The sequence below is a fragment of the Pollicipes pollicipes genome, unplaced genomic scaffold (genome assembly GCF_011947565.3).
Source record: "Pollicipes pollicipes isolate AB1234 unplaced genomic scaffold, Ppol_2.1 Scaffold_6138;HRSCAF=7277_pilon_pilon_pilon, whole genome shotgun sequence".
NCBI classification, from domain to species: Eukaryota; Metazoa; Arthropoda; class Thecostraca; order Pollicipedomorpha; family Pollicipedidae; genus Pollicipes; species Pollicipes pollicipes.
The window spans coordinates 3,449,863-3,475,841 of NW_023596818.1; the positions used below are offsets into that span (position 1 = coordinate 3,449,863).

The following is a 25,979-nucleotide window of genomic DNA, read 5'->3' on the forward strand; positions in this document are numbered from 1 at the left end:
GCAAGGCGTCTGCTTGGTGACGATTTCAAACATTTTTCTGAGGACCTCTTTAGGAAGGCGCAGTGCTGGTATGGAATCGTATTCATGGACATCCTGCAAGATATTCTGGATCGCTGTATCAACCGGTTATTAGTAAAAAAGGGGCAATGCGTCCAATAAAGATAGGGCACCGTCTCTCTCTCCCTCCCTCTCTCTCTCTCTCTCTCTCTCTCCCTCTTCTCTCTCCTCTCTATTTTCTCTCTCTCTCTCCTCCCTCTCCCTCTTCTCCTCCTCTCTCTCTTCCCTCCCCTCCCTCCCTCCCTCCCTCCCTCCTCTCCCTCCCTCCCTCCCTCCCTCTCTCTCTCTCTCTCTCTCTCGCTCTCCCTTACCCTAAAGACCTTTACGAATTAATCAGACGACATCATAGAGTAACTTTTTACAACACATGGAGAACAGAGATTTAAAATGAATGTTCGACATTTGAAGATACTAAAGCAAGCACCAGATATGATAGAATAAGCTCATTTATGACTTTTGGCATACTTTTGAGTGGAAAAGACTGTTCTAGGCAACGCAATCTCTCCGTCATTGTTAGACTGCGCCATTTTACCTTGCACAACATTGATTGATTGCCACTTGACGGCTGTTATACCTGAAAATCTTGTTCGCTTGATACCATCGACACGACAGTTATATTTCTCTTGGTCTTGATCGCCGCATGGCTAATGGAATGGCATGATTTGAATGACGTTATGACGTCATGGATGCCTAGGTGATCTTGAAACAGTCTGCCCGACAAGGTCTGCACGTCTTCGCAGGTGTGTAGCTCAGAAACTAGAAAGGTTGAAACTAGAAGGGTAGGCCTTAAGAAGGGCAGGGTAGCGAATTGCAACGAGAGCTCTCCAAGATGGCTACTTCGGCTCAAAACCCCATATGAATGTGGAACACTCCCTTCAAAGATAATGTGACTCTCCAACATGCAGTGAACGGTTAAGAAGTGAAGTCAAGCAAGTCATTACTTACCAATTACTACCTACGAAAAAGGCGACGGGGCCCACTCGTGGAACGTCAGAACTCTTTTTGCAAGGCTTTTTATGAACGTGACTCCACGCGGCGTGTCACATGCTACATCACGAGGGTTATTTTGGAGGTAACTTGCAGGAACTCACACCCCTGGGGGTATCCTAACTCGCAACGAGAGTCAAGTGGGGAGTGGGGAGTCAAGGTCATTATGGGGAGTCAAGGGTGGCTGGAAAGCATCGTTGAGAAGCACATACTTGCCGTAGGATTGGACGTTTTTTCAATACTATTCAGTTCGCTGGAGGATCGTCAAAACTTTTTCCAGTGAAGCGTGCCTGTACCCCAGAGGCAGTCCACAAACAGCAAATATATGCCGTGGCATGATCTGGTATGACAGGTTAGCCTTGTGAGTCATCTGGCAACTACGAATACTTGAGTTCCAGGCCACGTACGTGGCTGCACGTGGCATACAGTCACTTTATGTACTTTTGAGGGGTCCTGAGCTCCCAATGCATACCTGAGCCTCTCCCAATGCCCTTCTAAGGCACCTTGTTGCAAAAGGGCAAACATGTACGGGGCTAAATAAATGCAAAACATTATCTCAGTTATTTTTATCTCTCATCTCAATCATCAATTATCTTATATATTATCATTTTTCATACCCATTATCTTACCTTATCTCTTATCAATTAACATATATCTCAATTACTGATATTTTAGTTTGGAGTCACCAAAACACATCACTGCTTTCAATGTTAATCCTGTACTAAATAGTATCCTGTAGGCGAGTAGGTGCATGTGTAGGTCTTATCGGTTTGGAAACAGGCGAATGAATCATTGTTAAGTCTGAGCTTCGGTGATTTATTTGATGCAGTCGTCCAGCGCCTGCTTTCTGCAGCTTATTGGCTTCAAATTATAAACAGAATTCAGCTCGCGGTAGCTTTCAGTTTCTGTTTATGTTGTGTTCACAGTGTAAAAATAGCAATGAGACGAAAAAGCGTCCCTTGTTAACAGGCGAGCTATATCCGGCGAATTTTTGTTCGAGAGAAGGGTCACAATCGGGAGAGCAAGGCTTTTGTCAACTCCGTGCCGTTCCCTTAGCAAGATTCTGGCTATGCCCTTTTGCCATTTTTTTTTTGCGTGCAAACTCTTCTTCATACAAAAGCAGATCAAGTCGGCTACGTTGAATAGGAGGTAACTAGATGTCCTTTGGACCAATTCATGCCTTAGACAGGCATCTTCCCCAAGGCTTCTTTCCGCGGTGGTGTGATGTGAGGGAAGATATTTCGGCAAACGATACTTCTGCAGTCGTCCATCATATTCTTTACACACCAATGTGTTTTACACACCTGATCTAGAAATTTGCAGCAAACAGCGATACCATTACTTCGCAGTGAGTCATATGAGGGACGGCCGGATCAGGGCACTGGCCGCCGACCGCGGACGGGGACAGGGCTCAGATAAGGAAAATACGACAGAAAGGTGTTCATTCTGCGACTCATTTGTACAGGAGAAACTCCAGTTTAATGGCGTTTCTCGCCTTTTTTGGCAGTTAGTGTTTGAAGGCTCGGAATTGGTTTCCGCCTAAAATGCTGCGACACATTTTGTCTCTTAAAAAGCAACCGGCGAAATCTAGGCGCATGAAACTCTGGCGCGTTATTGGGCATGAGTTCGCACTCAATCTTCTGTCCAGCCTGTGTCATGGTCGTATTTTTGACATTTAGCCTGTGGAGGCAGATACCTCCTCAGTGACCCAAAATCCCACCCGCTCGTGGAATGTCGCCTCCCCAGAGAAAAATAATATCGAAATGGATGAATAATCTTGGGAAACTGGATAGCCACGTGTGCCAAATGACATACATGAGTCGAATATTCAAGGTTGTGTACCAGTGAGAAACAGCCGAGGATGTATGTCTAGCATAGGAACCACGGCATTTAGCTATTTCCAAAACGTATTATGTGAATTACGAAGGGACAACAACCTCCATCACTAACCCCCAACTCTCGGTCACCGGGCTTGCTTCCCAGCAAAAGTTTCTGAAGCACACCCTGAGTCGGCTCTCTCCCCCTCCCGCCCCCCACACTTTTTAACACGTTCCTTCGCCCATGGGCCTGTCATGGGCCTGTCTATACGCTGCAACATGTGTCGAAACACTGTAGGCTGTTCGGGACTCCACTGCCATATAACCGACCCCAAATCATTGCATGGTTAAATCTGATTTCCAAACAGTTCTTAGCGGGCTCAAAATTTTCGTGGCAAAAGGAATGACACGGCACATAATGCTTACCAAAACTGCCACATGGCGACGCTACTATCGCCATTCCATCCTAGTTTTGCTTTTCCAACTGATCGAGACTCATTTGTTTGGTCATATTCGCTATAACAGTTTTCCAATTGCCGACAAGTTTTCACGAATGTATCCTGCTCTGTGACTGACGAAATCCCTACCACTCACGCCTTATCCTGCCACCTATTATGTGAAAGGCAAACGCCTGGGAACTCCGGGGGCTCCCAGTGGCGCCACCTGGAGCGGCGCATGCGCACCGGCCGCCGCCGCACCATCGATCCCGGGCGTGGCGTGACGTCACGTCTGCCCGGCCGGCAGCTGGTCACCATGGTAACGACGGGCGCGGGGCGCCGTCGGCGGGCGGCGGCGGTAGTCGATCGAGCTCGCGCGGCGGAGGGGCGGCCCCGGGCGGACTGGGCGCGGTCTATGGGCCGGCGGAGCGACGCCTCGTGACCCCCTGCGGTGCGTGACCAGCGTGTGACCCGTGAGTGACCCGGCGGCCGCGCGTGACCCGAGACACCCCGCCACGATGGGGTGCGCGCTGTCGGCCGACGAGCGGGCCGCCATGGCCCGCAGCAAGCTGATCGAGAAGAACCTGAAAGAGGACGGCCTGCAGGCGGCCAAGGACATCAAGCTGCTGCTGCTCGGTGAGCTTTCTCGCATGGTGCCGTGCCTCGCCGCACCGATCGGGGACCCCGTCGTTGGCGACGCCCGTCGGCCGGGCAGAGACGGGTCGATGGTCCATGGCACGTCGACGGGTCGGCGTGTAAACAGGCGCGGCGGTGGCGGCGGCGGCAGCGGGGGCGGCCGCTGGCCGCTGGCCGCCCGCCAGCGCCGGCGGCGCCGCCCCGGGCCGTTTGTGACCCGCCATAACAGCTTATGAGACGGCCGGCAGCCCGCTAGGGACGGGGATGAAGGGGGCACGTTCAGGCGTGTTTGACGCAGGCACTTGCGGCCGAGGGAAGGGGAGGAGCTCGCGCCGGTGCTGGCTCCGACAGCGGGTCGTCGCAGCGTCGTCGGTGGCGTCCGACTTGGCAGGGATGGGCCCCGAGCTCAGTTGCCGGGCACAAGGAGCGAACGGGTCAGCCAATGGTGCAGAACTGGGGACGGGCCCGAGAGGAGGTTCCGATTGTGTGCCGGCGGAGGGGAGGGGGAGGAGGGGGAGAGGCAACGAGCCGGCGGAGCTGACGGGGAGGCGGGAGAGAAGGAGAAAGGCCCGCTCCCATGCCCAGCGCGAGGTCGATAACAGCGACCCGCAAGAGACCGCAGCCAAGTACCTCATCAGCGGACCCGACTGGACCCAACGCCTCGTCGCGAGAGACCGGTCCGCGCCCGACGCGGCCGCAGAGCCGTCCCCGTCCCACAGATCAAAGGTCTCCGCATCCGCCCGACATCCCGGCCAATCAGAACCGACGTATGCCCCCGTCGGCAGCGTCAGCAACATGTCCATCATCCGTCTCCAAAATCCGGCGGCGGGACGTGTCAGCGGACCTCCAGCCTGACCGGATCCGGCTCCTGGCAGCACCCCCTTCCCCTCCCCCCTGGCGGAGAGGTTTCGCTGTCAGCAGGACATCGGCGCCTAATTGGCCTGTCCGGACGCGGTGACGCAGTCGCGACGCCTCGCGACCCCTCCTGCAGCGTCCTGTGGCTCGCCAACTCAGCAGGAGCCGTGCGACCCATCTGCATAGAGCGCCGGCTCTTGGCGCGAGTCCGGCAGGAGCTCCGCCTTCGGCGCCCGGCAACAGCTGGGCTTCTCGGCTAAACTAGGTGCTCGCTCCGGCTGTCGAACCGGCAACACGGAAATCGTTCCGCCAATCGCCTGGCAAACGCTGCGTGAAATCCGCGTTTCGGCGTTGTGGCCGGCGGCGGTGCTCATCGCCGGGCTGTTGAGGGGCTGGCGTCGGCTGTTGGCAAAGCCGACGGCGGGCTTCGTGTGGCGGCTTAACAGTGCGACATTTCTGCGTGATCTGTCGGTAGTGGTTTGGTCTGAGCTCTGCTGACCTGCCTCGGTGCCTGCTTGACTAAACTCGGCGTGGAAAGCCGACCGTCTCTGGATTCAGTCTGCAGCCACTCCTGCAGCACCTGGCCGTGGGAAGTTTTATTGATCTTCAGGTATCAGCTATGAGGCGCATGTGAAGGCGGTGTTAGCCCGGGCTCCGTAATTGCCAAGGTTTTTTATCGCCAAGGTTTTTTATTTATCGCCACGACTTTGTACGTCCCATCCCTGATTTCCGTCGTCGCTTTTCGAGTGTTGCCTAATGGTTTCAAACGCCGGAGACTACCTCACGCATTTTGGAAGCATGCCATAACTCTACGGACTCGCCGTTGTCCATGATTTTCTCTGGCACCAAGCCCAGGTCGCAAATCTTTTCTCCAAACGCGGTCGCTGCCATCAAGAAAACGCCATCAGCAGCGACGTCAGATGCCGCTGCCAGTCGGAGCCTGACGGGGCTTTGCTATCTCTGGAGCCGGCGTGGGCGTCGAGCGGGCGTCCGAGAACGGAAACGCCTCTCCCCGCCGCCGCTGGCCGCCCCAGGCAGTCTGGGTGACCGGCCGTCACAGGACGTGACATCACCGGTGCTGAGATAGGCGCCTGCCCGTCCACCAGGCGTGCTGAGACAATGGGCAGGCGAGACGACCTCCGGCCGGCGCTGGTGCGGCCCGCGCTCGTTCTGCACCCGTCCCGCACCCAGCTGGCACCCGTCCCGCACCCAGCGCTGGCTGCTGGGCCAGCGGACGGCGGTGAACAGTCAGCAGGGAAGGCGTGGATTAGCAGGCCACGGCTGCTGGGAGGCAGGACAGGAGAGTGGGATAATGAGCGCTCTGCGCATGCGTGCACAGACGACACGAGGCGGATCAGACTTGTCTGGGTGCGCACGCCTGGGTGCAGATCGAGGTCAAAGCAAGCATCACTGTTGCCTCTCCGTAGTGTACCGTTTACACAGCTACGAAAACAATGGCGCGCCCCGCGATGTTATAGGGAGCAGCTGAGCAACGGTTAAGGGACGCGCCGGCAGGGCGGCCTACGTGGTCAATGTTTGGCGTCATATGTAGGACAATATGATATGACTTCATGTGGGGCGGGTCCATCAGACATACAAACTGTTCCTTCGAGTGGTCGGGTAGCGATTACTTACATATGTACTGGGGGGGGGGGAGGGGCATTTCTGTCAGCAAGCACGATCGTAGCCGAGGAGAGTGGGGCTCGTCATGGCTGCGACCATTTTGACTCCTCACCTCCGATGTTCACCACACAGCGGAAGTGGAATGTGACCAGTGCCACCCAGTCGGCACTGGGGGTTCGTATGGGCTGAGCTTTTAGCGAAGGCCCAGGCAGGGTTCAGGCCAGACAGGTCCCTCGTTTGTAGGCGTTGGTCGTCGTGGCGATTTTTTTTTTTGCAATGAGCGGCATTTGTTCCGCCCGTGCAAACTACAGCATCGCGTCGCCAGACGCACCTCATGTTGCCTCCCGCACACAGTGAGTGCAGGCTGCTTACATCGACGTTGCGCCGCCCCGGCTGTGTATGTTTGGACAACTGGGAGACCACACGCGATGGTGTACGACCTCTAGTGGGAAGGAAGTTCGTGGAATCCCTGACGTGTTTACCGTGCTGCTCGTAAAGGTGTGATGAGACGGAAGTTCAGAATAGCGCGGGTATCGGTGCATCCACCTATCCACGGCCATCCGAGGATCTGCTGAGTGAAGGAGCCTGTAGCAATGTCTCACGTAAGGTGATATGACGGGTAAACAAAACAACTTAGCCATTCATTGAGAAGACAATATTTCGTGATTCAAGCTCAACATAGACGACAAAAGTCAAAACGAAAAGTGAGATTTTGGATGATGCTAGCGTTGGTGCTAGCGCATAACTTCATCAATGTCTAAAACATGTCTGATGTGCCCCAGCGTTTTCGTACCGCTCCGACACCATTGTATGTGCATTTCGTTGTTCAATTAAACTACGCGGAAAGACCAAAACGCGCGGAGAATATACATAAACGTGTCCTTAAAAGCACGTTCCAAATATTTGCGCCATAAACCGGACATGCTTTTGCTGCCTGTCCGTTTGGTATCAGGCTTATGACATCCTTTGACGTCATATCAATGATAATCTGTCTATTAACGATTTGTGTGTGCACTAGGCTTCCATTGAACCCAAGCTGTGAGCACATTCGTTTCCCCAGCATCGGTCGTTATCGTCGGCTCGTCGTCTGGTCTGCGGCGCAGCATCTGGTCTTCCGTTGGCGAATCTGGCGCATCTCAGGGGCGATATCATGAAAAGGCGCTTGGATCCCTTGCATTTAAAATGGAACGAAGACCGACACGAAAAACCGATGGTACATCGGCTTTGATCTTGGTTTGACCTTCATCCCATCTTTACGGCTTTTTCTCGCAGCCGGAAGGCTCCGGTGACCGACTTAAAAGTAGGTCAAAGTTAAGAGGCGGAAAGCTGGCAGGATTATAAGTGAGCAGAGATAACGGCGGGGTATCAGATTTCCTCGCTGAGTTGCTTTGTGGGATTTCTGTAAGCTTACCGGTTCTCTCAGATCACCCACTTGGGTGTGCTAACTTTGAGTCAATTTTAATCTTCAGCATGCATTTCCTTTTCGCCTCATATTAAGGTCTGGCGTATCTGACTTGGCCGCTCTCCCGAGCCAAGGCTCTAGCTGCTCGAACATGTTGCACAGCCGTCCCATCGTGCTTCAAAATTGTGTGATTAATGATACACGCTCGACGAAACGCCCACTGAGTTTCCTTCCCACGTGCGTGCGCTCAACTACGCCCCCGCGCGAACCCAGAGCTCAACAAAACATTCAATCTTCCCGGAATCTAGGCCACACTGGCGCCGTTTTATACGGCAAAATAAAACCAAAACTGACTCCGCGGTCCCTAGCGTCACTGGGCCTGAAGACCGCCGACCCGAGCGAGGGTTGCGCATGCGCACGGAGCTTCTCACCAGCACCTATGCATGCACTGTCAGAGGCCGCTGCGCGGAGACGAAGTCATCTGCACGACGTCTCTGCCGGTGCGCTGACGCCTCTTTGCTGACTCTACCTCGTGACCCAGTTTCTGGCGGCGCCGCTAGGTGTATCGAGCGCGGTTCGGTTTCTTTCGCAGCCGGCGTCAACAAACACTCACCTGGCACTGGCGGGCTCCCTGTCCTTCCCCTCCCGCCTGGGGTGCTGTAGCAGCTGCTAACAGCGGCGGTCTGTTCAAAACATCGACGGGGACAAAGGGGGCAGAAGGCGCCGGGAGACACGGGTACGTCCAAGGGTAGGGACCATATCCGTGTCTGATGTGTAGGGTCTCTAAGAGTAGGCGACCGCACACCTCACCCAAGGGGAGGTGTGGGGTGCCCCCCTCCCCTCATTCGGTAACCTCACATGAGCTATTCGCAGTCTGGATCGGAAACACATAAATTGCAATGGTAAGAAAACTCGCCTCGTGTCCTGAAGAATAAGGACAATAGTTCACCAAGCTGTGCAAAAGCTAGCAGCCCTCTCAACGCCCGTAGCTTCGTCAATATCTGATCCAAAAATTCCTACACCGAAAAAGGTGGCACAAATTGGGTAGATCTTAAATTTCTTCTTTGGTTATGTTTCGTCAGGATTGCGTTTTATCTATCTGTAGGTAAATTATGGTATCTGTCGTGCAGAAACACCAAATAAGTATCATTCAACTCATTCCCGCTCAGTGCGTTTAGGTAACGATCGCAATTTTGCCCCCCCCCCCCCCTCCCCCTCTATGAAAATCTCAGTCACAGGCCTGGTCAGAGGCACTGGGCTGTACAGAACACCAGTGACGCGACCAGAGCCGCATGATCGGTACGGTTTCCCGCAGAGACGGCACCGCATCCAAAGCAGCTAACGGGCCTGCGCGAGCGAGCTGCAGGTACCGCCACACTAAGCGCCCTGTCGAGACCACAGGCGGGGTGTGAAGAGGGGGGGAGGGGAGGGGGCGCAGTCGGGCACGGCCATCGGCCAACTCCATCGTGAGATATAGATGGGAAATGGCCATTGTTCGGTGGCTTTTTGGTGTGCATATTTTATCGTGCGGGGATTGTGGTTCCTTAAAAATTGTCCTGCGTTTTCGCTGAACGTTTGTCAAAATAAAACCATGTCTGAGATCAAGACGCAGCACTTTTCTATTCTTTCAAACGTGCATCGCACGCTACACACCTCAAACACTTCTGTGGAACAGTTGTACTGTCCACTGGTGCTCCGTCAATTGTTTGTTTGGTCTTCATTCTTCCACTTAACAGAGTGCAGAAAACCTGCGAGAAAAAAATAATAAATTCAACTTTCTAGTTGAAGTTGCATTTGAAGTACTTGAAAGGGGCCGCAAGATGGCGCACATCTGTCAGCCGCATGCAGTCTCGGAAACCACAGACATGCCGTCAGATCTCGTAAGCTTCTTCCCACCACCTTTTTTGCATGCGGGTGATGGCGTGCAGCCGGACCCAGCAGAAGTTCGGGCGGCGCGGCTCGTTGACTCGGGTCGTTTGCCTGATTTCGTCGGCAGATTGGCGGGGAATGGTCGGCATTTGTAGACGTGCCGGCAGGATTAGCGGAGAGTGGCGGCGGCGCCGCTCCCCGCGCCCAAAATGGCGGCCATTGGGGTGGCGGCAAAGGCGGTGGGCTGGTTACCAGGACCGCTGGAAAGTTATTCTTGGGTCTGAAAAACCCTGTTTTTGCTGTGCTTTCACAGGTCCCAAGGTCAGCCACTTGTGGTAATGAGCAATGTCCGCTTGAGTGACCAAAAAGGTGTCCGCGATGTTAATGCAAGTCATTTTGCTCCAATGTTTGAAAAGGGAGTTAATATTTGAAGACGTGCCATTACGCCTGGCTGGAGTCACTTAACAGAATTTAAACACAGCTTCGTCCCTTCACCCGTCGTAAAAGCGCACGTTTAGCAACCTTAGAAGTGTTCGCCTGAAGTGCTGGTTCAAAGCTCGAGTTTAGTCACCGTACATACTTACGTTTCTTGTGTCCACTTGGAAGTTGTGCTACCGCTCCGCATGTCTCGCTATACCGGTACGTGACGGCTCCTTACGCTCTGTACGTACTTCAGGCTGATGCGGAACGTGCGTATATCACCGCCATTTTTCTCAGATGAGGTGTTGAGGCCCGCTCTGGTCCGCGTCCCGCCGTTTTTTGCTACATGACAGCACGGGGGGGGGGGGGATTGACAGTGAGATAGTCCGCTTTGGAAAAGGCTAAGGCTTTTCTGGACTCACGTACATGCTGAGCTTCTGCAATGTATTCCCAAATCCACAGTAGCGAACTTGTGCTCTATTGGATTTCTATTCCGAAGTTGGTCAATATAAACTGCATGTTTTTTTAAATCAAGCCCGATTTTAATTCCTAGTGTCTGAAATGATTTCTAACCATATTTCATGCGATTTTTGTGGCCTGAATCAGCTGCATCAACAATGACTTACTTCGAATCAGCAATAAGTCGTAAGTGCTGTGAAATATTGAAGAACCGTAGTTTAAAAGTTTCGTGAAACCGAATGGCGACCTGAGTGAGGACCTTTCTTGCCATTGGCGGAAACTCGGCTTGATCTAATGCCAACGTATCATATAAACTAAAACGAAAGCATGGAAGTTCTTGCATACATATTATGTGAACAAATATGCGCAAATAATGTGCATAACGTATGCATAATGTATCTGCTAAGCGTGCTCATATTTGGGTAAAGAATGTTCACTGAAAAAACCCCATTCATCCTGGAAATGTATCATTTCTGTGCGAATACATAAAGCTTTAAAGAATATGAATATTCTTAACTCACCTAAAGCCAGCATTTTGGTTCGCTTAACACACTGATGGAGAGATAATTTACCGATATTTACGGACATTTTACAGCTCAGCCGTTTAATATGACCTGCACCGAAATCCGGTCCGCATTGTCCTATGTGCGCGTGCTGGAAACATTCATTTGGTTTCGGATCACACTAATTTGCATCATGGTTCTGGCTACAGTTTACTTTGTTCAGAATCAAGATGAGAATCTTTAGGCAAATTTGCTTGAGCCAAAAACTGTTTCGAATCGGTATTCAGAATGTAAGGTTGATTCGAATCGAGATTTGACCCCCAAATATTTTGAATCACAATCGATTCGAACCATGTGGTGTTGTATGGAGCACAAATTTACGTTGCAGTTCTTTTTGCAGTTATCACTGCCAAAGGCTCCTGCACATTCATGTAATTTGACATAGGAAAATCAAGTGGTTCAGAAGGGAAGCACAGTCGAAAAGACTGTGGACATTAACATCATCACCCTCCATTTTGGAAACTGAGTGTTGCTGCATAGCGTCATATGAAACGGAAATACCATTTCATGTTCAGAGGAAGGCTATCTGACGGTATTTCGGTCTCCCTGGATTAGGGGATATGACATTCTGAAAAGAATGCAACTTTTTGCTGGTCCCCCTTCCCCACATTCTAGTTATTAAAAAGCTGCTTTTTGCCTGAAGCCTTCACTTTCCGTTGTAGATCGTCTGCAAAAATTTTCGTTTGAGTATGGTCAAATAAGTGATGTACTTCCACGGGGAACATGCGCAGGAGAACTAGATGTCACCGCCAACGGGATGAATGAGTCTCCTTTCGCCTCGCGTTGGGGGCAAAATTTTGCCGACCAACTGTAAACTCCTGAAGACGTCAGGCGCCGTAACAATCAGGAACTGAAGCCGCTACGTTCTATGTAGCAGGTACGTCACTCAGACATTGTGGTGTGAGACCTGAACCCCTCCAGTATAGGCTGTAATGATCTCGCTATATCTCGCTAAAATCTAAACATATCGCTAAAAAGTCACTGATCATTACAGGAAGAGCAGTGCGGGGGCTTGAGTGAGACTTGGGGCCGGGGTACGCTGATCACGTTATCGCGCGCAAAGCACGGCTGCCCGTCAGCTCTGAGCCCCTGGCGGCGACCTCTGACCTGAGATCAATGGGTTCGTCTGGGCCGCGGCCGCATCGGCAGGAGGCCTGCAGCCCGGAGCACCCTGCCACCAGCTGGCGTTGTCAGCTGCCCCCCTCCCCCCCCCCCCCCACTTCCCCCGGCGATCCGGAACACCCGGCCAAATGCTGCGCCGGCCGGCTCGTGCTACGCTCGGCACGTCGCCCCCGACGGCTAGCGATTTCTAATAATTCTGGTGATATTGCACGGCGCCTGTCGGATTTATGACCATTAGCGTTGCGGGCGCTCCCCGTGCCGATTGCATCTGGGGACGACGAGCGGCCGGCGCATTAGCCGTGGCTGGCGGCTCCGACCATGCGCACCAGCAGGCGCCACTTTTCACTCAGTGTCATGGCTAGGCGTCCGACCGCGCTCAAGAAGCGCCACTAAATCTCGCGTGTCGACGGTGGCACTCGGCGTCAGGGTTTTGCTGCGGAAACTGGCCGCAGGGTCCGCTGAGGGACTGGTAGGGTCCTGGGGGGGGGGGGGGGCTCATGATCAGGCGGTGGGGGGGGGGGGGGGGGAGGGGAAGGCCGGAGAGGTTGGGAGTGGCGCCTGCGGTGTAGGTACACCCGGTGAGCTGCAGCTTTCGGGACTCGTTGTCGGAGGATCGGCGTCAAGTGAAGCAAAATTATGGGAGTGAACGGTCGAACTTTTGTACCTCACGGCACGTGGCAGGCTATTAAGAGTCGCCATGTCGCAGTCACTGCGTCGTAATTGGACGTTGCCGCGGGTGATCGGCAGGTCGTTTGAGGAGGAAGTCGGGGTGGTACCGTTTCATCCTCAGGCGAAAAGTGGTCGCTCAAGCTGGGAACAGGCATCAGAATTGGCGGGGCGCCTAGCCGTTAAAAGGAGCTCATAATTTGTGACCGTCGCGAAATTAGCGTCGGCTTGTTTCTAGAGGGAGCTGTTGGCAGATGCGCACGCAAGCACAAAATGGTGGAGAAGAGTCTAGTTGGTCGGATCCGGTTCGCAAAATATCTTCAATTTAACAACATTATGATGCCGTACCGATGATGCACCTGCTCCGTCTGACAAATGTCACAGCGCATGCCCATAGACATACAGCGGAAGGTCACGCCAAGGAAGCGGAAGTTTTCTCCCTTGCGATTAGCTTTGGAACCTGGGCGGAGGGTTGTCCCTTCGCCACCAGTCGGCTCCACCTCCCTGCACTCTTCTTGGACCGTGTGTTAGGCCATTCCGTGAACCAACGCTGCTGTATTAGAGCTCATTGTTCGAGGAAAGTGGCGTTTGTCGTTCTAAATGTGATAATCGTGATTTGCGTTTTGGTACGCATTTGCTGGTAGTACCGCTCCGCTCATTAGCTCACTCTGCGTGAACTGGACAGTAGAATATTCAGTTGAGGCGAGGCGTCATTCAGAAATATCGCACCCGAACTTCGCTCCGAAATAGTAATGCCGTCTGCTGCCCACATTTTACCATTCTGTCCGCTCGTGAGAAAGCTGCCAGTGATTTGCTGCTTCCGGTGCTGGTGAAAGGGATGTAGCGTTTAGATGCGCTTTACCTGACAGTTGCCTGGGAGCTCTGAGTAGCGTAATATAGCCGTCTACGGCAAAGTCGGCGGAAGATTCTGCAGTTCTGACGTGTTGTGAGGACGATCACGTCTCATGCTCTGAAACAGTGTTGGCCGGTTTAAGTTTTGTCGTTGGGGGTGGGGGAGTATCTCATATATCTATATCTATATGGTGACCAGAGAGTTCATTCTAAATGTGAGTCTGTCCCTCCGACACGTTGCTGGTGTTAACACGGTAACGCGAAGTTTTCTGACCAGACGTTTTGATCCCAGACAATCGGTGGTCCAGGAAAGAAATCGTGGGAACACTGTGTGCAAGCACTGTTGGGAACCAACCTACCCAAGGGCAGTGTGAAATATTCCTAATAAGATTCTGCGGAGGGATCGGCGTGTGCGTGCGGTAGTGTGATTCTACGGAGGAATCCGTGCGTGTGCGGTGGTCTCATTCTGTGGAGGAATACATGCGTGTGCGGTGGTTTGATTCTGTGGAGGAATGCGTGTATGCGCGACGGCTCGATTCTGTGGAGAAATCCGTGTATGTGCGATGGTCTGATTCTGCCGTCCCTTGATACATTTTGCCGGTGGATGGTCTCCCTTTATTTAATGAAATGGGTTAGAATGGACCCCCGGTGAGTCGTCTAATGGAATCTTACGGCCGGACGTAAATGTTGAATGGGGCACGTGAGGTGGGCGTACCAGGGCCGCACGCTGAAAGCGGCGCTTGGACGTCGTGCGTCCTCATCCGTGCACGGAGCTGTCTGCCAGGAGGACTCAAAGAGCACGCTGCAGAACGCTGCAGAGGACTCGGAGGACACGCTGCCGAGAGCTGCAGAGGACTCGGAGAGCACACTGCCGGACGCTGTAGAGGACTCGGAGGGTCCGCTGCCGAGGGCTGCGAAGGATTCTGAGGGTCCGCTGTCGAGGGCTGCAGAGGACTCAGAGAACCCGCTGCCGAGCACTGTAGAGGACTCAGGGGGCCCGATGCCGAGCGCTGCAGAGGACTCAGAGAGCACACTGCCGGACGCTGTAGAGGACTCAGAGGGCCCGCTGCCGAGGGCTGCAGAGGACTCAGAGGGTCCGCTGCCGAGCACTGTATAGGGCTCAGAGGGCCCGCTGCCGAGGGCTGCAGAGGACTCGGAGAGAGCACACTACGGGTCACTCCCTGCTAAGCGCCTCAAGCGTGTCTTGTACGCACGTAGGCGGTATAACAAGCCTCGTATTCTGTTCTTCGGCGTTGGCACCTGGGCTAAAGAACAGATAAGTTCCTCAAATGAAATGCGTTATAATTCGTGGATGTGATCTACTAGCACTAAACATAAGGATTACGTCTGCACCGCGCACACAGATGTAGAAAGTCACCGAAAGTCACCGTCACCGGACGGAGGGCAGGGCAGGACCGCGCGCAATGACAAGCACCCGAACGCCGACAAAGAGCGTATCAAAACCGTTACTTACGTCCCGTAATCACATACACCCATTGGTTTACAGAGCGAAAGCTTATCTGATCTGGGGCATGGCACGAGTGCCAGACGAATCGATCGGGATCAAAGCAGTCAGCTGAGCCGATCGGGAATGGCGTCTGAGCCGTCTTGTTCCAAATTTGCAACGCTTCCGCCGCCTGCCGGGTCGCTCCAGGAGGCGCTGCTGATCGAGGAGCGACGAGTCCTGAGTGGCTGCATAAATAGCGACTGCGGGCCCGTGCTGTCGCATCCAATCAGCAGAAGGGTACGCTGCGCACAGAATGCCTGCTGCTCTTACAAGAGCTGGAGTGGAGACTGAGAATGTCACGCCGCGCAGAAGCGTGCGTCTGCAAGACGTCCAGCCAGATCCACGTGTGCATCAGGCGACAGGTTCGGACGCGCAGTTTTTGCGGCACAGCTGAGGCATCTCACCCGCAATGGGGAGGGTATCTCCTTTTATACAACGCGATCGGTTCCATGTTCAGTTCCTCAAACGCGGGAGATTGCCGATGCTGTCGCTATGTGCCCACGCTAAGGGTATACCACGCACGGGTGCGTGCATGCATGCGTGCATGCGTGATCACGCTAAGGATCAACGAACGACCATATTCTAGCGCTGCTTCCGCCCGCGACACCGATTCTCGGCCGTTCATTCCAGGACATCCCCCCGCTGTGGGCGGCTTGTCAGGTGGTGAGGTGGGTGGGTGGGTCGGTGGGGACAGGGACGCGGTGCGGTCTGTCTTTCAGTGTGATGCGATCGTGCACCCGCAGCTGCAGCCTGAGGATGGCAGGTGTTGGGCTGTGCACTTGGCGCCCGGCTTTGTGCCGTTCGGGGTCACAGAATCAATTCTAGGGTGATCGAGAGCCCCACCGGCGCGTGGCAAACAGCTCCTGTGGATGGCTGAGCTATGGGTCTGTGGTCTGGATGGTCTGTGGATGGTCTCGGTCTGTGGATGGTCTGTCACGTGATGTGTCACGCGCCCACGCACTCCGCTCCACCCGTTCTGAACGATGAGATCGCAGCGAAGAAAATAAAAGGAAAACAACTTTAGTGATAGGACTTTTGCCACGCTTTCTTATTGGACAAACTGGGCTCTAGTCCGTGCTGAGCACTGCAGCGTTCCCTTAGTCGCCCGGTTTGTTTTGAATTCTCACTCCGCTCCCGTCTCTTGCCTTACTTCTCCCCCCTCCACCGTCTGCTCCTGACCGCAGGCTTTTGCTTCGGACCTCAGCTCGGCGCAGAGTGGGCGGCGGATGTGACTGGCTTCCAGGCGATAGCCGGGGGGAGACCATGCCGGTCGGTGATGCACGGGACGAGCGTGATGGTCCGCACTGTTGGTGATGATCACGAGGTCTCTCTGAAGGTGGCATTCGCACGATTGCTCGCTCACGTAATCAGCTTCATAATCATACTAATAATCATAATCAGCGGTGATTCTGTCACGTGAGACTTCATCATTGTTGTGCAGGCGGCAGATGCTATGTCATCACTGGATGCACTGGACCCTGGAGGGTGCCTGGGCTAACCGCGCTGGGTGACTTCAGTTACGTACATTGAAAGTTATGACAGTGGAAGTACCAGCCAGCCAAGCCTCACCGGCGCCAGACGGTACCCATGCTTCCAGCCCCTGGCCGACCGGATTCCCGCGACGCGATGTGTAGGACAGGTCCCATTCATTGCGCAGTGCACCCGTCCGTGATTCTTGAGAGCAGTCGGCAGGCGATGGGCGTGGCCAGGGTCCGTGGGCGAAAAGTCGGTTTGGCGCGTGGAGGTGTGAGGTGTGAGGCGCTTGGAAGTGCTGCGCTTGGAGATGTGGCGCCTGGAGATATGGGCCGTGGAGGTGTGGCGCGCGAAATCTCGTTCGTCGATGTGGGCACGTGGTCGATTCATGTGGATAAGCTCCGACGCTAGTTCGCAGCGAGCCCCTTGCAACCCTTGCAGATGGAACGTTCAAGCGTGCTGACGTCTCACAGGAACAGTTTTCGCCTTGTCTCATCTCCCGTAACTCTGCAGAACTCCTGCTGTGGCTGCAGTCATTGTTGGCATCGTTTACTTTCTCTTGGCGAGCTGTGGCTAGCTGCATAGTATTAGTGTCCGACCATGCGGACGACAACAATACCACCTGTGGGAGCGGGAGATCAGTATTGCATGCCTGACATGGCGCGGTGCTGGATGGCAATGTCGACGGTGGCGAATGGTGCATATGTACCGGCATCACCGGAGGGACTAACCCGCCTGAAGGGTTGTGGGGAAGACCAAGAAAAAGGCTGGCATGATTTGACGTGATCTGCGAAATTTTTGAGACATGACCACGATGTTTTCCGGTTCCTGCGAGGTGAGAGTGACCGGTGCATGCTGGCTGTACCGCGGTGGTGCGTGCTGGCTGTACCGCTATGGTGCGTACTGGCTGCACCGCGTTGGTGCGTGCTGACTGTACCGTGATGGTACGTACTGGCTGTACCGCGGTGGTGCGTGCTGGCTGTACCGTGATGGTACGTGGTGGCTGTACCGCGGTGGTGCGCGCTGGCTGTACCGCGATGGTACGTGCTGGCTGTACCGCGGTAGTGCGCGCTGGTTGCGCCGCGATGCCGGCTAAGCGTGGCGTGCAGTGCCCAGCACATTCGGTCCAGTTGCCGACCTGTAGCTCTTGGAGGTGAATAAAACATGTGGATACGCCTTGAAGCGATGGAGCGGCGGCTGCGCTGCGGGCCGACGAGCACGGCCGCGACAGGGGCGGCGGGCAGCGGCGTTCACAGGGATGTCCCTGGAGGTGACGGGAACAGTCCCGTCTACCAAATCCGCGGCGACTCCTTACCGGCCGGCGTGCGGGACGCGCCCCCTGCCGTCCTCTCCTGGGTCCGCGCCTGCACGAGCCGCGCTCCCGGGGCGTCGCGCTTCCTGGGCGCGGGCCTGGGCAGCCGCTCTCAGAATAACTCGGGCGCTGAAAACACACCGCAAATGGACCGGGCCTGGACGGGCTCCCGACTCGGCCCGGTTACACAATGGCAGCGCGCGGCGGGTCGGGCAGGTGGTGTCGCGACCCATCCGGGTTCCCGCGCGGCCTCGAGCGATGCGACGGGGGAGGGGGCGGGGGCGGGGGCGGGGGCGGGGCAGAGGCGGAAGCGGCGAGGCGCGGTCGGGAAATGAGGAACATGTGCGTGGGTGTAACGGATTACACGCACGCGTACCGGGATATTGTTTGTGGTGCACGTGATGTGTTCAGTTGAGGTGCAAAGTAGGGAAATGTGCGATGAACGCCACGCGATGATGTTCGATAACGTGCGCTTTCTAAATAACGAGTGTAAATGAACTGTAACTATGAATGTAAAAAGGCGGTCTGAAAACGCGTTATTGCGAAGCTTCCGTATGAAAGGCTTTCAAGAACGCCTAGGTGATCTATGAAGCTTTAATGTTCTGTTGTTTTCCAGGTGCCGGCGAGTCGGGGAAAAGTACAATTGTGAAACAAATGAAGTAAGTAAAAGGAACTGGTCCAAACGTTCGCCATGTTCTTCCTTCAGACGCTACCCACTGGTTCTGATGAGAGCAATGCTGCATGTACATTTGTATGCCGTTCATCATGGCTGCTTACTTTGCTTGATTTATGTCGCACTAATACAGCTGAAAGCCTGCCACTCTGCTACATGGGCGCATGCGCTAACAATTAGCTGGTCAGGGAGAGGAGTGGCGAGAACTAGAACTTCTGATCCGTTGCAAGGTTGTTTGTAATTGTCTTCGACTTTGGGGAATCGGGTGTGTGAGATGGCACGTCTTCGTCCACCGTTCTTACGCTTATGGAATAATTCGATGCTTGTCCAGAGCTGAACATATGCATACCCTTGCGCTTTACTGGTCTGGGTAAGGTATATCCTGCAAACGCGATTAAAATTTTAGAACTACAACATACTTGGCCAATACAATGCTGAAAATGTTTCCTTAACGTTATTGGCTTGTTTGAAAGCTGCCGCTGATAAGCCTTTCACCCCCACCGACATGGCCGCGGTTTGTTGAAAGCGTGGACAGCAATTCGTATCGGTGATAAGACACCGCGTCCAAAACTGTACGCTCTGTAATTCAAGATTCCAGGTTGAGAGCAGTCCGATCGGGTCGGTCCTGGTGCACTGGCTGGCGGGCTTTGATCGCCATGATTTATATCCAACAATTACTGAGATCTTAGATAGCATAATTTCCATAATTGGTAGTTTGGAGTTAACACTCAGGTGCCGTTTGTAGTCTTTCGCTCAGATTTGCTGAGTTCATTTTGGGTTCCAGACAGCTTCCTGCTTCTCTCATGTCCATGCGGAACTGTGCCCCTTAGTCTGGCAGAAGGAGGAGGGAGTGGAAGGCATGGGATGAGTCCCCGACTTGCAGAACTTAAGGTTACACTTGTTAAATGTGGATATCGCACGGAAAAACATGGAAAGTATGACTTCCCCGACCGTTTTCCTCAGCTTAGTTATACTGCGCTTTTGTGCCATGTGGCGATGAGGTTGAAGGTCTGTGCGGAATCTTTTCACAGGAACCGCGCTGTGTGACATGTCAACATGTCGTTTTTTACCTCAGCCATGAACGATTCTGACTTCACGTCATCCATGCGTGTTGTTTTGGTTAATTGTGCAGTGTTCTCCTGACTTTTGTGACGTCCGCTTAACGATCTGGCCTACTGTGACCTTCACCCTCGATGGATGTCTGCCGAGATCACGTTCTCTGGTAGAGACCTTGATAAACATCCTCGCATTTGCAGAATCTTTGCACAAGATAAGGTAGTAAGAACAGCACGTGAGCGATCTTTTTATTAGGAGTATTATATTATTATATGTTATAAGGATTGATCACGATAGGAGTATTCTGCGCGTGTAACATTGTTCTTCTTGGCTGGAACTACGCAGCTAATTTTCATAAAGGCCCAACCTAGACCGGCCGGTGTTTTATTATGATCTGCCAAGCGGCTGGCAAGGTTCCTCAGAAAACCCGCGACAGACATTACACGTCCTGCCCACTTTTCTCGCGAGGATGAACATCCAAAAACAGACAGATCTTGATGATCAACGTATATCTGGTACCGACAAGTGCTCCTGTTTCCGATGACGTACCGCGGGGCCTGTGCGCATTCGGAATGCTTTCAACCGCCGTGTCTCGTCTCTAGTCAAGGGAAGATGTTTTGGTTAAATAAGTGAATAAAGGTAAAATATATTTTAAGGTGAATGTATTGTTTTGTTTTGGCGCGTCTGTTTTGGCAGCCACAAACGGGAAACTCACGCCTATCGCCTGTGCCGCATTGCTACCGAGTATTGCGGCACAGTCGACCCGGACAGGTAACTGAGGTAAACGTTAGCAACTGAGAACTGCCAGAGCTGCGCAAACTCGCTCGCGAAATCCAAAACGTTGGCGCCTAAAACTGAGTGTTAACAGACAATGTGAGCCACTATGTACACACGGGAGATAATACACGGCTGCTCACGGACCGGCAATGAGCTACTGCAGGGCGGTCTGAGCATGGATCTTCACTGACAAAAATTGACGACTGCACCCAGGTCTTACCCCAACCATTCTGGTGTCAACAGACAGAGATTTTTAAGATTCACGTGACACGAGCATCAGCGTCCCCACCAGCGACGCTATCGTCGCCGTATGGTGTCGGCACCACCGCTCCAGCGACGTCGCCGTCACAGCCGTAGGCAACAGCGGCAACACATTCACCGCTCGCCGCGTCGCACCAACCGCGCCACAATCGCGCCGACTGCGCCGCTTTGCGGGCGGCCATTTTCAGCAGGCGGCGCGGCGCGCGCTCCACCGAGCAACCTCAGTGCGGCTGTCGGGGCCGGTTGGCGATTGGCGGCAGCCGGTGCTGGCGTCGTCGGCGGCAGCGGACCCCGAGACGGCGGCTGGAGAACGGCCGCCCGCTTTCCCCTGCTCTGGGCAAGCGAAGGGCAGCGTTTTGGGCGCTCGGTTGGCACGGAGGGTGTGCGTTTAGTTTAGAATGGAAATGCGGCACGATTGTTTGAGATGCAGCTGTTTACATGTAGCGCGTGCCGTTTATGTGGTTCAGGGTTATTCCCGGTTTAATGACGGATGTATTTCCTCGTTGGTTCCCCGCCTTTTTGAGAGTATAGGTAAATAGACCATAGTGAATGCATTTGTCAAACGTGCTCCTTATAACAATTCTAGCTAGCAACAAGGAATTGCCGTTACATCGACAAAATTGGAAGCAAGGCAATGCTAGTGTGCATTAGTGTGGCATTTACCATAGTGTTGTATCTCTAGGCTGCCACCAAATGCATGACAAATTTGACACATATGGAATGAGAGGTTCGTGAAAGAGAACGCTGACCGAAAACGCATTTTTCGAAATTCAGCCGGCAGCCTACCACACCCCGCTGCACCCTCGGCCCTCGTATGGTTTGCGAATCATGTGGGTTGCTACCTCTCATATCGATAGGCTTGTATCGAATGACATACAAGTACCGACATTACAGGATCGCAAATTCTGGGCAACAAATAATGCGTAGGCTGCCTTCGCGCCAAATCTGTGCAAAAATCTCCAAAAGTCCACCCAGGCCATATTGGTTTGAAAATCTTATGGATGGCCGAACTCATGCAGAGAAACATGGTCATTGGCGACCAGTCACGAATTCCAGCCTGGCTTTTCTTTGCAAAACAGCTTCTCTTTTCTCGTTTTTTTTACCATGGGTCTTCGCGCTGTTGCCATTATCTAGATTGTGTTGCATCTGCCAGCGACAACAGAACTGACGCGGATTTGTCATACCGCGATCGCTACGCGGCCAGTTGATCTCTAGACACCTGGTGCCGTATACTAATTTTAGGCATTGATGTTTCTATGGTGGATTCTTAAACTTAAAGACATTTCAATGCTTTTGAGCATGCAGCTTTCAATTTGTCTGATTCAAATTGGTTCAGCGTTGAATCACAGGACAATCACGGATTTGATTCCGTTCTGAATGAGGGCGTTAGCCTGCTTCAAAGCGAATCGGGGAAGTTTGAATCAGCTAAAGACCGCCCGAAACATGAGTAAATCGCTTGTCCGACTCGAACTGAGCACACCTCTGAGCAGGGTATTATTTAAATGTACGAAGCGCACTTGGATCATGCTCCATTTCACCCGCATCAAAGGTTTTCTTATGTCATCACAGATTATGCTTCTTATGCACTCAAGCTGATTCTGCAGTATGTGTCCAACGAAATAACGATTACCAAATACCGCTTGCTGCTGCATGGCCACTGATAAGTTGAGTCCAGTCAAGTACCAAACCTTTTCATTTTGCTTTTAAGTTGCAAGTGACTCGCTCAGATGTTGTGTAGCATTTGTGCATGACCGCCTATCCTGTATAAGGTGCTCCCAAGTTTGTTAGCTACATCCTCAGTGTATCCGTTTTTTGATGATCTGTGTGTGCCATGTTTGTACGAACCCGTTGTCAATCACGACCCCTGTGTTGTGTCAATGTTTAAGCTGGTGTCATTTTTTTGTGTGTAAACGTCTTGAGGCACATGGTACACACATTTTCCTCAAATGTCTGGTTCGGGAGAGCCCTGCAAAATCGCCTGCAGTTTTTTGCAAACAACTTGCTAGGTTGGACAATAACCAAAATGGTACAGTATGGTACACACAAATGCGTGTGTGATGTTGACCGCGAAAATGGCGGAGCCTTTCGGGCCGTTACACCACGGGCTGGGTTGAATTACCACCCGTAGTTTGCTCCTGCTGATCTATTCAGTATGATAGTGGAAGTACTATGCGCCTCTAAGCAGCCATGACCTGATAACGACGAAATGTTTGTAAAATAATAATGGATTGGCATCATCGTGGCAAAGATTAAGGGACAATTGCTGCAGTGACAATGTGGGTAAACGTGGTCAACAGGCCTGTGGCCTTTTGGCTCCGTCTCTACTCGACCTCTTACTTATGCTTGGTTAGCTAACCAGAAGCTACATCCAACAAAGACTGAGGGGTAGCGGTAGCGCGACCACATGTTAACGCAACCATATTAATGTGAGCCCGTCTCCAGCACAGGGCTCGGTGCCGGCTGGCAACTGCTCCATTCCATGCCCGAGAATAGTCCATACCCCTGAATAAACAACGCCAGGCTCAGCGCCGCCGTAATTCTGTGGCATCCAATCACCTGGCGTGGGTAAAATGGCGGTGAATAAGTGACAGTGGTGGCCTGGCGGCAGCCGATAGCGCAGGCTCGGACGACCAGCCGTGTGGCGTCCCCTGTATCGATCGCCGCCGGGCACGGGCGTGGCTCGCGTCCCACGGCACCCGTCTGGGGCGAGGGGGGCGAGCCTTCCCCGCGCCTGTGTGACGACACCCTGTCACGAGTCGGCGCCACACATTGGGGGAGAGGGCTGTGTGCACAATGGGATGGGTGGGGTTGTCACGAGCCGGCGCCGCACAGCGGGGGAGAGGGCTGTGTGCACGATGGGATGGGTGGGGTTGTCACGAGTCGGCGTCGCACAGTGGGGGAGAGGGCTGTGTGCACGATGGGATGGGTGGGGTTGTCACGAGCCGGCGCCGCACAGTGGGGCAAGGGGTTTTGTGCTTGATGGGATGGGTGGGGCTGTCACGAGTCGGCGTCGCACAGTGGGGGAGAGGGCTGTGTGCACGATGGGATGGGTGGGGTTGTCACGAGCCGGCGCCGCACAGTAGGACAGGGGGTTGTGTGCTTGATAGGATGGGTGGGGCTGTCACGAGTCGGCGTCGCACACTGGGGGAGAGGGCTGTGTGCGCGATGGGATGGGTGAGGTTGTCACGAGCCGGCGCCGCACAGTGGGGGGGGGGGGGGAGAGGGCTGTGTGCATGATGGGGTGGCTGGAGCTCCACTGCGGGGCTGCGCTTGTGTCTCCACGGTGTTTTTTGGAACTCAACATGGGGCCCTTGGGTGTTATGTAGGCGGATTTTTTTCTTCCCTGGCTTGGCCCGGAAACTTTCACAAAATAATAAATGTGCGATTCGCTGTTAAAAACATGTCCTAGGACACCGTGCCGAACACCCGTTTTGTGCCGGCCTGTCGCACTGCTCTCGGAGCCGCCACTGTGCTTCCCAAGTGATCCGTTTTGAACCGGACCATCTTTCTGCTTTCTGAACCGCTACTGTGCTCCCAAAGTGATCTGTTCTGCATCGGTCCACCATGCCGTTGTCGTAGCCGCACTGTGCTCCCCCGAGTGACCCGTCCTGCACTGGTCCACTATGCTGTTGTAGCCGCTACTGTGCCCCCCGAGTGATCCGTTCTGCACCGGTCCATCATGCTGCTCTCGCAGCCGCTACTGTGCTCCATGAGTGATCCGTTCTGCACCGGTCCACCGCGCTGTTCTCGGAGCCGCTACTGTGCTCCCTGAGTGCAGCAACGCTCCATCGCGCTGGATTCCGGATCCCGTCACCAAGATCCGCCATACGCGCGGGTCGTTTGAGACGAGAGTGGCTCCGTCCCTCCCTGCTTCACTGGCGCCGGGACGTCCCGGCTCTTCGCTCTCCGACGGCGTCTCATCAATTGTGAACAAGTGACCTGGCGGGATGGCATTGCGTCGCGGAGGTCGTCAATGGTTATTAAATTCTTAGCATGCGCTGGGACATATTTAGACCACGCCTGTGTCCGGTTTTGTCGAGTGGCATGCGATGTCCCCCCGAGGTCTAGCTAGCACGCGCCTGCCAATGGCCGCCAAAGCTGGTCTTCCTCTCAAATGGTAGGCGTTTTTGCCTGAGCCTCTGCACTTCGCTACCCACCACTGACTCTGAAGTCGGTCCTGTATTGTGTTAGGTTCCGAGTCAACCCAGCCGCCGTTTCGGCTTCTGCGTGCGCTCCATGGTGATTGTCTTCATTCGCGGGGGTGGGGGGGAGAGTGGTCTCACAAGCTATTTGCACCACGCACCTTGCCGGGTTCGGGGAGGATCTGGAGTACCTCAGGCTGAATGGGCAAACGATCTCGGGGAATTGCTAGCGGGTGAGTTTTTTGTTGGCGTTGGCTCTTGCGATATGAAACATGAGCCAAGCAGGCAGTGATTCAGTCCATGAATGTCATTCGACAACCATTGCCTTTTTCAAGTTCGAATTAAGTTCAATCAGAATCACTTTCTTTTCGTCAAAATGAGCGATGATTATGCACGATATTTATGATGTATCATGTAGATATATATATATATATATATATATATATATATATATATATATATATATATATATATATAGCTCGCTAGAGACTGGCAGAAATACGCCGCCGCAAATCCCGAGCAGACGAGTGCACTTCAACTTGAAGTGTGTTTGCTTGTGACACACATGGAGCTGTCCTGAAAGGAATTGTGCCCGATGACAATATTGAACTTTTCAGCGGAATGTGCGGAAAGCTGTGTCTTTGCTCCTGCTTCCATTATTTTTTTTTCTTTTAACGCTTCCATCATTCTGGTATATTTTTCCCACTTCATGGGAAGCGAGTACTGTATGCAGAAAGCGGAGTCATTATTATAGCCGCGTTTCAGCCCACATAACTACGGAAATGTGGACCAGCAAAACGGTGGTTTTCGATGGATGGACTCAGGTTTTCGGAACTAGAGGAGCTGTTTTTGAACAACAATTGTTTTGCTGCCCCCCTAACAATACGAAAAACTGCAACGCTAAGTCCCTTTAACGTTACGTATGCGACACTCCCCATCACACTTGTTTGGCCAATGCTCCGTTGTTTCTCGCGTTTTCAATCGTTTTTGATGCAGTGCTTTGGAATAAGGAA

General features: G+C 53.4%; 1 protein-coding gene across 1 annotated transcript in view; it reads left to right on the forward strand.

Moving 5' to 3' along the window:
* The first annotated feature begins 3,659 nt into the window (after positions 1–3,659).
* LOC119105674 (guanine nucleotide-binding protein G(o) subunit alpha) overlaps positions 3,660–25,979 on the forward strand; it is a 53,639-nt gene continuing 31,319 nt past the window's right edge. The window contains exons 1-2 of the mRNA XM_037229142.1: positions 3,660–3,934; positions 18,674–18,716. Of these exons, the coding sequence (XP_037085037.1) occupies positions 3,817–3,934; positions 18,674–18,716 (161 nt within the window). The 5' untranslated portion in view covers positions 3,660–3,816. The remainder of the gene's footprint in view (positions 3,935–18,673; positions 18,717–25,979) is intronic.